The sequence below is a fragment of the Apus apus genome, chromosome 1 (genome assembly GCF_020740795.1).
Source record: "Apus apus isolate bApuApu2 chromosome 1, bApuApu2.pri.cur, whole genome shotgun sequence".
Taxonomy (NCBI): Eukaryota; Metazoa; Chordata; class Aves; order Apodiformes; family Apodidae; genus Apus; species Apus apus.
Genome location: NC_067282.1, coordinates 84,610,238 through 84,626,445, shown reverse-complemented (window position 1 = coordinate 84,626,445; position 16,208 = coordinate 84,610,238). Strand labels below are relative to the sequence as shown.

General features: G+C 36.2%; 1 protein-coding gene across 1 annotated transcript in view; it reads right to left on the bottom strand.

Moving 5' to 3' along the window:
- GBE1 (1,4-alpha-glucan branching enzyme 1) overlaps positions 1–16,208 on the bottom strand; it is a 160,184-nt gene that overhangs the window by 75,929 nt on the left and 68,047 nt on the right. The window contains exons 6-7 of the mRNA XM_051640281.1: positions 14,908–14,998; positions 13,459–13,668 (exon numbers count right to left, since the gene is read on the bottom strand). Coding sequence (XP_051496241.1) covers positions 13,459–13,668; positions 14,908–14,998 — 301 coding nt within the window. The remainder of the gene's footprint in view (positions 1–13,458; positions 13,669–14,907; positions 14,999–16,208) is intronic.

The following is a 16,208-nucleotide window of genomic DNA, read 5'->3' as shown; positions in this document are numbered from 1 at the left end:
AAATTAGCTACGATGGAATTTCTGTATTGATCCAAAATACTTTGTGTTATCTATGATTCTATTTTTTAAGAATTAGGCACCTAATTGAAAAACTTTCATGATTCAAAATTAAGTTTTAATGTATCTTTCTATAGCTACAAAACCTTCAAGTTCCACCAGAGATGTGGGAAAGACTGTGCCAAAAATGTATTCAGTTGTACTTCTACTTATCCACTGATATTCAACTATGACAATGGAAACCTCAGATAGTATCTTGAAAATATTCAAAGTTAGAATAATCACTGTCTTATATATAAATTTCAAAAAGCATTTATTACTGTCTACACCATGTTTGGAAATTCGCTTAAACACGACACATTCCTCTTCATCCCAAAAAGCTTCAAGTACTGTATATATGTGTTCAAGTCAACACAGCAAGACAACAGCATATTTTGGTAGTTTTAAAGTCAACTTAGTATTGCTGAAAGATGTCTCACTAGTACACCAGAACTTATGCATTAATCACAAAATGGTATAGGCTGGAAGGCACCTGAAAGATCATCCAGGTCCAAATCCCCTGCCATGGACAGGAACACCTCCCAATAGACAAGGTTGCTCAAGGCCCCATTGAACCTACCTTTGAACTCTTCCAGAGAGGGGGCCATCCACAGCTTCCCTGGACAACCTGTTCCAGTGTCTCAGCATTGTCATCATAAGTTTCTTTCTTATGCTGAATCTAAATCTACTCTTTTTCAGTTAAAAACTGTTGCCCCTTGTCCTGTCACCACCGGCCTTGCTAAAAAGTCTTCCCCATCTTTCTTATCAGCCCCGTTTAAGTATTTAAAGGTCACAACAAGGTTTCCCCAGAACATTCTCCAGGTAGAACAATCCCAGCTCTCTCAGCCTTTACTCATAGATTTGCTCCAGCCCTCTGATTATTTTTGTGGCCCTCCTGGGGACACACTCCAACAAGTCAATGTCTGTCTTGTGCTATGGAGCCCAGAACTGGACACAGTATTCCAGGTGAACTCTCACCAGAGAGAAGTAGATGGAGGTAAGCACGTCCCTCGACCTGCTAGCCATATTTCTTTTTATGCAGCTCAGGATATGGTTGGCTTTCTGGGCTACAAGTGCACATTGCCAGTTCACGTCTAATTTCTCATCCAGTGTCCCCAAGTCCTTCTTGGCAGTGCTGCTCTAAATCCATTCATCCTTCAGCCTCTATTGATACTGACACCACCCCAACCCAGGTGCAGGACCTTGCACTTGACTTTGTTGAACTCCATGAGTCCAGACAGCACCACTCCCAACAGCCTGCCAAGGTCCCTCTAGATGGCATCCCTTCCTCCTAACAAATCAACTGCACCAGTCAGTCTGGCATCATCCACAAACTTGTGGAGGGTGCACTCAATCCCACTGTGTATGTCATTAATAAAGACATTAAATGATACTGGTCCCAATACAAGGCCCTCAGTGACACTTCTTACTGATTTCCATCTGGACATATTAATCTACTAGTATACTAAAATACTGGAAACGAGCATATATTTTTAACAACGTGAGTTTTCCACTGCATTGTTTTCAGTGCAACTACTACTGATCCTGACTTAAGAGGTAGCAGAATAATAGCACCTTTTGCTTAAAATATAAGTCTGAAATGGAATTCATAACCTTGTGGTGAAAAAAATTTGTTCTAGGCCAGGATAAAATAAAAAGAAGACTAAAGCTAAGGTTCTCTGAAATATTTAAAACAAGTTTGCCCTTGCCTACACTGACAGGTCAACGTAACAAGCAAGCAAGCTGCTCATACCTTCTTTCTAATAAAATCTTTTGTTTTTCCCAATTTGCATTGTAACAGTGCTGTGCTAAGAGCAACTGTAGATACAACCTGCAAAATATTCATTCTTTTCATTACAACATTAGTTATTTGTTAAGAATGCTATTTCATACTAATTTCTTTAAGTCGCTAGCTTCGTTCACCAGAGTTGGATAAGCATTAGAAAGAACACCCAGATTAAAGTTATTTCCATTTATCCATTTCCAGTTTCTTCCCCACTTAACTCAGTGACAAAGTAATTACCTTGGACTTTCTTTTAACATAGTCAAAGTAGATTTTCATCTTTTCCAATGCCCTTATCCAAGAAGGTGGTGGTGAAGGAAGCCTGATAACACTGGCAATGTAAAATTTTAGAGTTCTGTAGTTGTCTTTTTTTTTTCTTCTCCAAAAAGGATTCACTTTATCAATAACCTTTGGGGTTTAAGCATCAATCTCAGAATGGTCATAAGCCCCCAGGTACTACTTAGGCTTTGGTTTAAATTTAAATTTGGTTTTCGTTTCCATTTTGTAAAACCAACCAACACAACAACAAAATCCCACAGAATTTCGTATTACAAGGTTGTGACAAAAGCCTAAAAAACTGCAGTAATAAACACTAAACACTCAAACAAGAAAAAGCAGTGGAAGTCTTTTGGGATTTTTTTTCTTTTTCTCTAGTCTTCAGCTGACTGTTCGATTACTCAGTTTCACCAGTTCTTTGAACACAAAGTATCTAGGGAATCTAATGCCAAGAGCTAAATTTCAACAACAAAAAGGAAATTTCACTTATCCTTCTTGTCCATAAGACCAACTGTATGTTTAGCAATTTGAAAACTTATGCTATGTTTCCTTAATTTAAAAATCAACTTTAAATACTTGTTTCTGAATGTTCAATCTTCAACTATTGCAAACTAAATATATCTAAAAAGAAAAACAAATTCTAAGTTACATAATAAAAAGTGTTTAGTCTCAGCTATGAGCCAAATTTGAAGGACTGCAAAAGGTCATTCTTTTAGACAACCTTGGGACACATGTAAAAGTGTTCGAGTGAACAGGTCTATTTATTATTATTTACAATTCTAATTATTTACCATTCTGACTAATGTGGTGTCATAATAAATAAAACAAAATTATTTTTTCCTTTTTTATTTTTTCTTTAAGGAAGAAGAGGAAAAGGAGGAAGAGAAAGGAAGGCAAGGGGGAACTCAGCACTGCCTCCACCTGCTTGCAAAAGGTCAGAGTATGGAAATATAACACTGACCAAACCAAATACGTCAACTGAACAGTCCTCATAGGAATAACTACTTCCAATTGTGGTTTATTACTGAATGGATTATTTCCTTGAAATGCACCAATTTCTCTTTTACTTACTGTATTAGAAAACTGTTCTATAAAACACAGGCATAGAAATAATAATAAACCCATGATAAAATGTGTTCTAAAATCTCATGCCCTAATCAAATATGTGCTACAGTGTTAACAATAACATAATGTATAAAAAACAGTGAAAGGAAAAAGTCAAACAATGTAAAGCACTGAACAGTATATGATATTGCCAGTTTCTGAAGCTTTGTGGGTTAAAAATACAGGCCCCTTGGGTCTAGCTGTGCTGGATGCTTATTTTGACAGTGTGAAAGAAATATGGCTTCATTCCATGTCATGAAGTGACAAATTCTACAGTGTTTACATAAATCCCTGCACCCAAGAAAAGGTGATCTAATATGCTTATTTTATCAGGAAAATTACAAAAGTCATTACTTTCTCCACATATCTTAAAGAAAAATGAAGACAGAATAAGAGCAAAGACAGCAAGGAACACTGTCCTCTTCATAGTGAAGCCCTCTGGTATATACATCCACTTAAATAATCTAAATGCAATGACTAAAGAGACATAAAAGCCCCTATATTTTTATATTTTCCAGAGAACTTAGTTTTTAGTTCTTCAATAGATTGAGACATCTCCTACTAGAAGAAAATTACTAGACCATATAGAAACGACTTACATGAATGTGCCTTTTCATTCCTGTGTTTATTTATTCATATACAATAATTAGATGGAGGAAATCAAGTGGAGTGTCCTGGTTTGAGCAAGGATGAAGCTAATTTTCCTTTTACTGTGGTTTTTTTTTCCTTCAGTAAGCTTTCTTTTAACTAGTAGCAAATTTTCCCAGCTTGGGCTGGTAACAGCTGGAATGTTTTTCTAACTGCTGGGGCTTCAAGGTCACACCTTTACTCTGCCAGCTCAGACATTACAGGGAGATCTATGACCCCCTTGCAGGAGGCTGAATTAGACAGACAGCAAAACTGGCCAGAGCGATTCCATTCCGTATATCTACGTAAGCTCAGAGGAAGGTCAGAGATCACAGAAGACAACTTCCTTCCTGCTTCTTCTTCCCTTCTCTTCCGTCCATTGCCAGCATCCAGGTAGGACTCCATCCATCCAGCACTGTTGACCCCCAGGCTCAAGCTCTCCTGACCCTCATCACTCTGTGCTCTCTCTGGCAGCTCTGGGACTTTTCAGGACTGTTGGCAGCTAAGAAGAGTGCTGTGTGAGTTGCTGGGGGTGGGGGGAGGCAACAGGGGTTCTGTACATTTCCTGAACACATTTGTATATAATTGTATATATTTTCTTTTATCAGTGGTGTTTAATTAAAGCTGTGTAGTTAGTTTAGTTTTCAATCCAGAGCATCTCTCTCTTCATTCTCTCTCTCCTTCCCTACCTGGGTGGGAGGGGATCGAGAGCACTGTTGTCAAACTGAGTTAAAGAGTGACAAGGAGTAAGGTCTACATAGTATTCCTTATATACTTACATCTTGTATACTTACATCCCTCGCCTGTTAATTGTAGTAAAATAACTTACAAAAACTTCTGTGTCAGCTATCTAAACTAATAATGGTCATCTCCATAGCGATTAATTAGTTTCTAAATAACTTTATACCCATTTTCAAGAGATTAAAAAGGATTGTAACATACTTATATATAAAAATACTGAGTGAAGAGTTAGCAGCAGGCTGGCCAGCTCAGTTGGATGCATTGACCTCCACCTTCAGTTTCAATCAACTTTTAGGGACAGTAACTTAAGTCTTCATGCTAGTCCATGAAATGGCATTCCTCAAGAAAATAAGGCATCTCTTTAAAAACTGAAACTAATATAATAGATTTACATGATTATTTGCAGATAATTTCTTATCTGTTGGCCGTAAATACACTACTGACTTCTGGAAATGTGTACAGAATTTTGATAGCTTATTGTTTTCTACTTTGTAGATCTAGTTGTTCATTGTTTTGTCCCCATTATCAATTTTCTTTGTCTCACCATTGAGCTTTCCAAAAAAGGATTTCAAGTGGATCTGTATGATATACAACATATACACAATAGAATAAAAAAAATTACAGCCCATCGTCTTTCCCTGCCATGAGCAGTATCATGCCCAATATTCCCCCAACCCAGAACTTCTTTGAATGAAACCATATTATAACAAAGCAAACACCTCCCTTTTTGTTTGAAGTCTTTCTTTGAAACATCTCCTTTACCTTAAATTTATACAACCCCATCACCCTTCTCCCTAGCACAATCTTCTATTCTCAACAGATACTCTTCATATCACCTGCTGCAGTAAACACGTAAGAATGCTGTAGAAGTTGTCAACTGAAGTATGGATTACTAAACACAAGATCATTACAGCATTTAGACTGACAAGGAATGATTCTCTGCAGTGTGCTGAATCTCATCTAATTTTAGATCTTTATTGAAATACCATGATCAGCTTCAGGTAACAGTGACTGAGTCTATTTGAGAACTGACTGAATTTAATTGCCTGTAAGTGGTGATATGTGTATTTCGAAATATGCAACCTGACAAAATTTAGAACAATTGGCTGCAATTTTTCAGTACATCTTTTCTTCACGTATATTACTATACCACTTTTTGTGCAGCTACATTTTAGGAACTTCAGACAAAGCTGTCAATGTTATGCTGGAGGTTCATACGGGAAACTGGACACTTCAAAGAAAGTTACACATATTCTTACATGAAGCTCTGAGTTTCAGAGCATCTGTAGATTTACAGCCTCCTAGTCTGTTATATCAATCTAAGCACAGTGCAGTGAAACAATTAACCTTCTAGATGAATGTTTAATTAAAAAATATAGCCATTGTACTGCAGGTCTAGAATCCATATTCTCTAACTCATATTCTCATGGCTGGAACTTTTTTCTTTGGTGCTATTTTTTTAATCATTCCAATTATACTGGACAAAGTTCCAACGTACCATCCCTTCCACCAATGCTTCCAGTACTCATTCCGTTCAAGAAAGGCAATCTATTAACTGTTATGTCCCCATACTTGAAATTGCTTACTTACTAACATTCACAATGGTTTCTAAATGGCAGAGAAAACAAAAAGAAATAAGGATTTTCAAAGGCATTAAAGGTTCTAAACTTCAGGCTTTAAGTTTTACAAAATATTTTTGTAGCTTTACAGTCACCCTCAAATTCCAGTCTATTAGAAGCAGACTGCTACGGACACATGCAGGCAGGGTTTTTTAAGTCAATCTGTGACCAAAATAATTACATTTATGAGCTCCAGGGGAAAAAAAAAAATAAAAAACCCCTCACTATTACATTATGAGCAGTGCTTTCTTAAAACAGTCATTAAAAAACAATCTTTGCTAGCCAAATCTAATTCCTATGCATATTATGGGGATCTCTAAGTACTGAGCTTTCCTGAACTAATTGAGTGAAGTAAGACTGGCAGGAAACAAATTACAATCAGCATAACTGAAGGTTTTTCATCATGAAACATAGCTTATATCCCTGTTCCTACTATAATTACCCTACAACCAATAATTACCAAAAAAAAACCATCAAATGACTGACAATCTAGCTCATTGACAACTATCACTGCATTACCTTTAATCTGACTGGAAGTATGGCTGAGATATCTCCCCAGTGAATAAATTTTTATGACAAACATGACTTGCCACTGCATGCCATTACTACTGCATAAATGCAGCTGGAAGAATGTCACTTATACCTGAATAAATCCCCAGAAGCTGCAGAACACTTCAGTGACTACACCTGCATTCTGAAAAATCAACTCTTTCATATACAAGTATTTAATTCTTCAGTAACTTTCCCCTCCTGCCTTCCCCTCTCTCCTCCCTTCTGACAGAGGGGTCCAACTGTGTCTCAAAAACCTGTACAGCTTATACTTCTAAGAATATTGTTTAGTTCAAAGAAAGCTGTGAAAAGGTCTTTAGATTAGAACTACACAAGGTAAGACACACAATGGTACAGACAAAGACATGCTTGTTTGTAGCTCAAAGATTCAAAAGGAAGAACATGGAAAGCTTTAAAACTGTAGAAGAAAAATACATGGAAGAGTATTTGTCTGAAGAGGATAACCCAGCATCATCAAGGGCCTGTTAAAGTTAGTGGCAGCCTCCTTTCTCCCATCGGACTGAGGCCTGCTTCAGCAGGCAGCAGATACACTTCAGGTGTCTTATTTGAAGTTATGAGTGTATTAGCAGATTTTAAATCCTATTTATCCTTTGTGCATGTTAACTAATAAGCAATAGTCAATTAACAGTAAATCTCTTTGCACTTCGTAAAATGTGTGAATCAAGCAACCATGAGATGGACAGTGAGAACTGTCCGTCTGCATTTTCTAAATGATCCTGATATGCCAACTTTTCCTAAGTGCATTAGGCAAGGAACCATCATATTTAATACCATAGTACTGTATAAAGCATCAGCTTACATAAATTTAAAATGCTAAATGTGAAAGTGTTAAGAGCGCAGCAGTACATTCATCTCTCCCTGTAAACTGTCACAAACCTTGGTGATGCTTGCACATAAGGCAACAAGTTTTCACTTTCAAAGATATTTAGAGCTCAAAATTGAATTGTAGGCTATTTAAGTGTGAAAAATTTATCTGGACAGCTATGTTACAAAAATTATGAGCCCAGACAGGAATCCCCCAATAACCACTGGGAAATATATTTCCCAATTAATCCCACATACTAATATTATTACAACAGACAGCAGGAGCAGCTAAAGATAGGAAAAGTTGGCAAGCAGAAAAAAAAAAAAAGGAAAAAATTCAGGTAAAGAACATGTATTTAAGGAAAAAAAATACCAATCTTAACAGAAGCTGCTGAAGATGTTAGGTGATGAACATGCCTTTGAGGAGTTGCATCCTAAAGTGAAGTAAATTACTACCCATTGACATCAGTGAACCTTCTTTATGCATAAAATACAGCAAGAAGTCTATGCAGAATTTAAACACTGGGTGGCAGAAAAGGCCATCACCTTCAGCAGCCAAACATAGGTGTACTGTGCCATTTTCAATGCAAGACAGCACTCGAGATAGCCACAATGAAGTTGGACCACAGAAGAGGGGAGAGAAGCTTCAGATGACCCACACCAGTCTGGAGGGGCAGCTGGAGAACAGGTCATCTAAACCAGAACTAAACCACATGCTCTGGCACCTAACAGCTGCCCTATCTCTGCCACACTGACAGCAGGGATAAAAGAGGTTTCTGAACTACAGTAGTTTATAAATCACTAAGAAAAACTAAAAAAAAGGGTAGCACACTGAGCTATGGTCAGCTGCTCCACCAACAGTTCAGAAGACTGAGCTGGCGAGAACATCTGGTTAGGCAACAGGGGACGAGCATGTCATCTGTTGCCCTGATGTAAACTGTGGCTTGTGGGACACAGCCTTTATACTTTGAACCCTACCATTTCAACGCACATTTGGCATGGATGTCACTTGAGACTTCTTAAAATTGAAGGAGGAAGAAAAGATTAAAGAAGAGATTTCTCCCATTACATGGCTTGTTTAAGCAAACTTCCTCTATAGCACTTGCAGGCCTTAATTCCCAAAACAGAGTAGCATCAAAAAAACAAACAAGACAAAATCTGTAGGTGGACAGGCCAAAGGATACCCACTAGTTATGATTTAGTGCCTTCGCAGAAGAACCAAAGCATGGACACAAGTCTAACAAAAAAAAACAAACAAAAAACCAACAACAACAAAAACAAGCATTGAAAACAGGCCCCTAAAATAAAAAGCCTCAAAAGACATGCCAGTGATGTCTACTAGCCACAGAACCTTGTAACTAATATCCCTTCTTCCTGATCATACTGCTATATTCAAGAAAGCAGTACTCAATAACTAAAATCAGAATGTAGTTCAATCTCTGACTTCTGTGCCAAGTTCTTCACCTAGATTGAGCAAGTATTTAAAATTTTAACAAAAATGCCTAGATGAAAAGGGTCACAGTATCAAAACAAAAACAAGACAAACCAAACACAAAACTTATGGCATTACACAATTTCTGTTCAGTTTGACTTCTACCATTATTCCCAAGGGCTCAGAGAAATGTATCAGTATACCTACTGTCCCTTAGAATTGGATTAAGAGCATACTCTTAAAGCCTAATGAGAGAAGAGGAAGGAATACAGAGCCTTAAAAATCAAAACAATGCTCACAGAACTTAATAAGCCTTGAAAGGCAGCAGCATTCACAAATTTTAATTATGCAGTGCTTAAAAACCCTGACAACATATCTTTGCTAGGTAATATCATGTTCTCAATTCTTTTAAAATTGTTTTGCCTGATTAGTATTTTAGACACATATGAAGAAATGAATTTAAATCAAAATACAATCAACCACTCCAGTTGTGATCCCACTTGGTCTCGAGTCTAAAGCATCACTTCTAATGAACTTGGCAGCTGAATAATCTTCAAATGTGATTTCAGGAAGGAAAAACTGATACACTTGGCTTTTGCTAAAATAATTGCAAGCAAAATCCTTACTTAAGATTGGAGGGTGTTTTTATGTATTTCGAGGCAGGTATCTTAAACAGGTTCACAGTAGACACAAGGAACTTAAGTTGCCACAAAATTAAATAGACAGTGGCAGCTAGGCTACAGATCCAGAGCTTGTGGCATCTTTTTTACGTTTCAGCATCTCTCATTCATTAATTCAGGGATACAAAAGCCACATTTTCAGTAAGAACTCAAACAAAGGATGTAAAAGTTTGATTGTGAGAACAACTGTTAAAATAAACTACAATCTTCACTCAGACTTAGTGGTTCTTTTGGGGTTTGCAGATGAGGGGGGGGAGGGGAAGACACACAGATATGGGGATGACCATGAAGGTATGGAGATGGAAATTCACCAGATTAATACTTTTAAAGAAGAAACTGCCCAGGTTAGAAAACCTACGAAAATATGCCAAAATTCTGAAAGTGGAAGTTTATTTCTTGAAACAGATTTTTTTTTTTTTTAAAGCAATATTTATATATTTTTTTGAAATAAAAATAAAATATGAATTTACTTATCCCATTATTTCATCTCCAAATTCTCATTTTACTGAAATGGAGATTTATTTTTTCATGTGACAACATCTTAAACAGCAAAATTTTTAAGATGCTGTTTACGATTATCAGAAAGTTCACTGTTTGTATAACACTTGTATTAACATGGATTAAAAAAAATACAATTTTGCTGCTCAGTAAGTGTAATCTCAAAGTCCACAATGCAACACATGTTTTTATCTACTTAAGTTGCACTACGGTGCTAGAGATGCAACAGCGAGGTTGTCCTTTGAAAAGTTTTACTACTACTTTCCTTGGAGCTCTACATAAATATCACTAAAAAAAATAGTATTTAAAATACATCATGGATATAGTCCTTTTTTTTTTTTTGCATGTCTATAAATCTTTTGCCACCTTCTGTTATAGCAAGTATTCACAGTTCCATTCCCAGATAACTGAATAACCTTGCAAATGCTGAGAGACAAATTTACTTCTGTTTCGGCTTACAAAGAAAATGTAGAGAGACTAAACTGATAAAGCAACTGTTTCTTAATCTCTTTCATGGCAGAGCATTAGTTTCTCTCAATTCCAAAGTAAAGATTTCAAAGTAAATAGAGCATTCTTCGTATTTGATGTTTACGTACTTGTAGATTAAACAGTTTTTCCCATTATAGAAAAGGGATTTAGTACAAGCACTGTACAGGAGGGAAAGATGTACTAGCTGAAGAGACTTGTCTCAAAGTAACTTTTTCTGTTCATCTGTCAATAGATTGTGCTTGGTGTCATTTATTTTCAGCATACTTTGACCATCTGCAAGCAACTGGAGTCCCTCTCATGGATTTTTATAATTTCCTCTTTCAGACTACAGCTGCTCATTTACTGGTATGGAAATTAGCAGGCATGTCAAAAAAGTCTCAATGGAAAAAAATAACATTTTTATAAGATGTCAGTTCTGACACTTTCCCAGTTTTATACATATACAAAGAGAGAGGAAAAAAACCCAAACCATTTTTTATTCAGTTCTAAGCAACTTGAAACAAACATGACTGTTATATCTTTTAAGCCTTAAAATTTGACTATAAATATACTTACAGTATTTAATGTTTCAGGTGTTAGGACTAAAGAAGCTCTTAATGACTAAAACAGTTCACTGCAGAGCTTGCTGTTCTTGAAGGGAAAGGAGATAATTCCCTAAAAGTTTTTAAAAGGCTATCTGTATTTGTTGTTGCACTTCACTAGAGGGCAGAAGATGGGGAATGACACAGGAGGGACCCTCAGTAATCCAGGGTATTACTTTTACTCACTGGTGGAGCACAGATTCAATTTCTCTGGTCTCTGTTATTTTCTAATTTCTTCTCCCCACCTCAAAGCTCTTTTACCTCCCCCTTCCTGGCATATATTCCAATTACACAGGAAAAGTAACTATGCAGGCAGTGTCCCTCCCCAGCAACTACAGCACGTATCACTGACCGAAGAGACTTGTTTAGGAAGTTCTTCAGATATGAATAAATGCTTAACATTATAACAAGTGCTACCTAGAAAGCAGCCTGCTGTTTCGTTAATTTACAAATACTCCAAAACACTCTGCACCACTTTATTTCCCAATAGGAAGAACCTGCCTTTGTGGAACAGAGAAAGATCCATAATCGCATTAAATTTACTTTTTCACTAGAGAAGTTGGTATCATACACTTGTTGACTACACATAAGCATAAAATGTGAAACAAGATGTGAAATATCATTGTATTGATACTAAAGCTTTATCTGAAACATAATGTATTTTAATATTAATTTAAGGATTGTTAAGAAGCAACTCAAACAGGAAATTATTATGATTGTACATAGTAAAATGTATCTGTTTTAATAATTAAAACAATAATTCAAAAAGGACCACTGAATTAATCACTTAAGCTGTCCCAAATAAAAAGTAAATAAAGAACAGCTCATCCTATTAAGTAATATAGTGTGTAAGTCACTTGCTACGCTGGTAAATTGGTTTAATTGAAATTGTGAGTTACAGTGTAAGAGCTTCCATTAAACAGTTGACCTACGCTATGTAACATTTCTGTAATAGTGACCTTTTTAAACAGTTACAACCTTCATTAGCTATGAAATTGTCAGCCTCAAGAGTGTAGAGCACAAACAGAAGAAGAAAAATCTTTTTTGGCAAGTAACTGAACATACGTAATTCTGATCTGAGGTTTAAGGACATCTGCAATATACCATTTACAGTTAACGACAACTTAATACAAGTGTGGGGAAAAAAAACCACATTAAATTGAACTTGAAGTACATAAATCCTAACAACTAATAGATTAACAAGAGACCAGAACTCCCCAGTCACTGAGTGATGAGCCACTGAAGTAAACACTCAAGTGTAACCTTGAAAAGTTTAAATCAGAACTTTATAATTCATAAAAAGGACTAACAAGATGCATCTCAAGGGTGAAAAAAACAAGTTTATCATTGTATATGAGGTGAGTGACATTTGGAGAAGAATCAAAGACAAGAAAAAGGAGAAATTAAGGTGGTTCAGGGATCAACAAACATGGAAAAAATGCAAGAAAGAGACTACACATGTATTTTTCTCCATTTCAGTCACTGAAATATTCTGCATACATGATAAATTCCCCCACCCCATACGTTGGAAAATACGAAGTAAACAATATTAAACACAAACTATGTGTTAATGCCAGGTGATGATTTGACACCCACTATTTTTACTAGTTAATTAAGTGTGCTCAAACTGGGTCCCTAAAACTGCTTACTGAAAATGACCCCTGCTCTGTATTAAAACTCTGAAAGCTCTTCGGAATGGCAGTCAGCTGTCCCGGGGCAAAACCTTTGCTACATTTCAACAATCTGGCAGTTTGACAAGAAATTTCCAAAGCTTGCAAGTTTTTCTTCAGCTTTTCTTATTTATTTATATAAAGAAATATTTCCTATATAGAATATAAAAATATACGGTATATTATGAAATATAACTACTCAACTATATGTAATACATATTCATAAAATATTTAAATAGGTGTTATATATTAAAATATTTGAATCTATTTTAAAATAAAAATAAATCTAACACCTAAGTACATAATGTAATTACATAATACATACAATGCACATAGCATATATGTGCATATGCATAGATGACAGAAAAATAAATCCTAAATACTATTATTTAGTCTTAGATCTTAAGTGTTAAGTAAAGGAATTTAACTCAGCATATCATAACTCTTGAACAACTCAAATGACTTTTCCAGTTTGATAAACAACTTAGTTTATTAAAACGGAAAGGAAATACACCACAAATACACTTGAAGTGACATTTTACACTTACTTTGCATAGTCAAAGAGCCTGCTGTCCCAAAGCTGATGAGTTCCTTTAGGACCAGAATGGAAGAAACAAGAATCTGTACCGTCAAAGTTGTTGAGACCATCTTCACAGTTTTTTGATGCATGGCTGTGCACAACATCCAGCAGAACAGTGATCCCCATTGAGTGAGCAACGTCAATCATTTCTTTCAGGTCATCTGGAGTTCCATAGCGGCTATCAGCATGAAAACGTAATGTGTTATGGGTGGTACAATCTGAACTTAAGCTGACAATACTGAATAATACGCATAAAAAATACACCAATGTCAGTAGTACTTCAGCATCCAGTTTCCAGTTGTACACAGGTTACTTCTTCAGCCTCCTAAGTAGCAGCCATTGGTAACAAACTGGCAGTTATTAAAATCACAACATGTGCGTATGCAACATTTTGCAGAAATAGTTTCAAAGTTATATTCTTCCCTTTTAATCTGTTAATACATCAAATTCAGTTCAAAAGTTAACTGACACAACTTAAAGCTTCTATTTAACATTGAATGCTTCCTTACTTTGTAAGAAAGGAGAATACATTTATATTGCTGATGTGAAGTAATCCATAATGATTACAAAATTAAATGTACATTCATGAAAGTCCACTAAACACAACATCTTCTGCTGTCCTGCTTAGTTATGTGTTTTAAGTACTACACTACTTCCCAAGTTGTTTTTAAAGAAAGATTTTTGTCTCCTGTGTTTGACATATTTCTTTCAACTAATTAAGCCAGTTAAAATTCCCTATATATCTAAATTTAGCCTGGTTGTCCCTTGAGCTTCACCAAGTCAGAAACAAAAATACAACATTCAGGTTTATAATAATTTTCTTAATAATTACCCAAGTACATTTCCCATTGATTTTTGCCCTAGACCGCCAATCTAAGTACAGTCAGTTACAATTATAGGAAAAAGTTCCCACAACAAAGAGAGCCACGATTTTAATCAAGTTTCTTATGAACAAGTAATGTATAGTTCTGTTTATCATAAAAGAATAACACAGTCTTTGTTACTGCCAAGAATTCCACAACACAAAACCCATGCATAAAGACTGCTAAGGCTGTGAATTGGGGAAATAAGGGACTCCTACTTTCCTTATCTAAGATATGCAGTACATTCTGACCTGTTGTCTGCTAAAAGTATTAACCCTTATTTCCCCAATTCAGCTGGATTAGCTGAAATATGCTATGACAGCTGAAGTCACTTAAAACCTTGTTTGTATCCTGTAAAAAATGTTTTGCAGAAGAGCTGATCACTAAGTCCAATTGACTTCAGATTTAAGAGGAAGTTAGAGCAAATAACTAAGCCATTACTTTATCCTTCCATTGAACACTTCCTTATGAACATACAGTTACAGGCACGCTGTTTTCAATGCATGGGGTGTAAGGTAAACAAACAGAGAAAATGCTTAAGTATTTAAACCTACCTTGACGCTGCAAAGAAACTTGTGACCTGATAACCAAAACTGGCATAGTATGCATGTTCCATAATAGCCATCAGCTGGACACAGTTATATCCTACAAAAACAGAAGAAATAAAACAAACAAACCCCTTCCTTAAGGATAGTTAAAAGAGAATTCAATTCCTTAACATACTCATTCCAGTATTCTGTCATTATAGCTGCATCTAACTCTGTAACACTTAATAACTAACTGTAATAATCAATAACTAAAGATGCAGACTCTTTCAATAAGTGATTCTATCTAATAGTTTATATTTACATAGTCTTCCATTAAAAATGGAAGTTGATTTGTCAAGCAATCTACATACAACTAGGTGTACTGAATCTCTCAGATTTAGAAAGCAGTAAGTGATATCTGGGCTGCATCAAAAGAAGCATGGCCAGCAGTTCAAAGGAGCTGATTTTCCCCCTCCACTCATGTGAGACCCCACCATTTGGTATTGTGTCCAGTTCTAGAGTCCCCAACACAGGAAGCGCATGGAGCTGTTGGAGCGAGTCCAGAGGAGGGACACAAAGATGATCAGAGGGCTGAAGCACCTCTGGTATGAAGACAGGCTGAGAGACTTGGGGTTGTTCAGACTGGAGAAGAGAAGGCTCAAGGATAACCTTATTGCACCCTTTCAATACTTAAAGGGAGCATATAAGATGGGGACAGACTTTTTATCAGGGCCTGTAGCTACAGGACAAGGGATAATGGTTTTAAACTAAAAGACAGTACATTTAGACAAGGAAGAAGTTTTTTACAGTGAGGGTGGTGAGACACTGGAACAGGTTGCCTAGAGAGGTGGTAGATGCCCCATCCCTGGAAACATTCAAGGTCAGGTTTGCTTACTGCAAAGGGGTTGGACTACATGACCTTTAAAGGTCACTTACAACCCAAATCATTCTATGACTCTATGCATCCGTGTGCAAATATAATCTTGATTTACCTTCAGAATATTAACTAGGTCAATCTGCATGCCCTGAACTTCGCACCACTTTTGACACTTGCAGTCAGGGTGTGTGCACTAGTTACTGGCTACAGGTACTACATCCTATGCCCTACTGAATCTTTTTTTATTACTCCAAAAACCACTTTTTTCCAACTTTAATTATTACATTCACCCTCAACATGAGTCTTTCAAAGCAACAGAAAACACAAAAATAATGTGTTTTTTTCTGAGAGAGTTCAGTGCAATATTAAGGGAAACCTGGATAGAAAACAACATACTAATGGTGAAGACACAATACTTGCCACACATCTTAACTAAAACTATCCTTAGCAT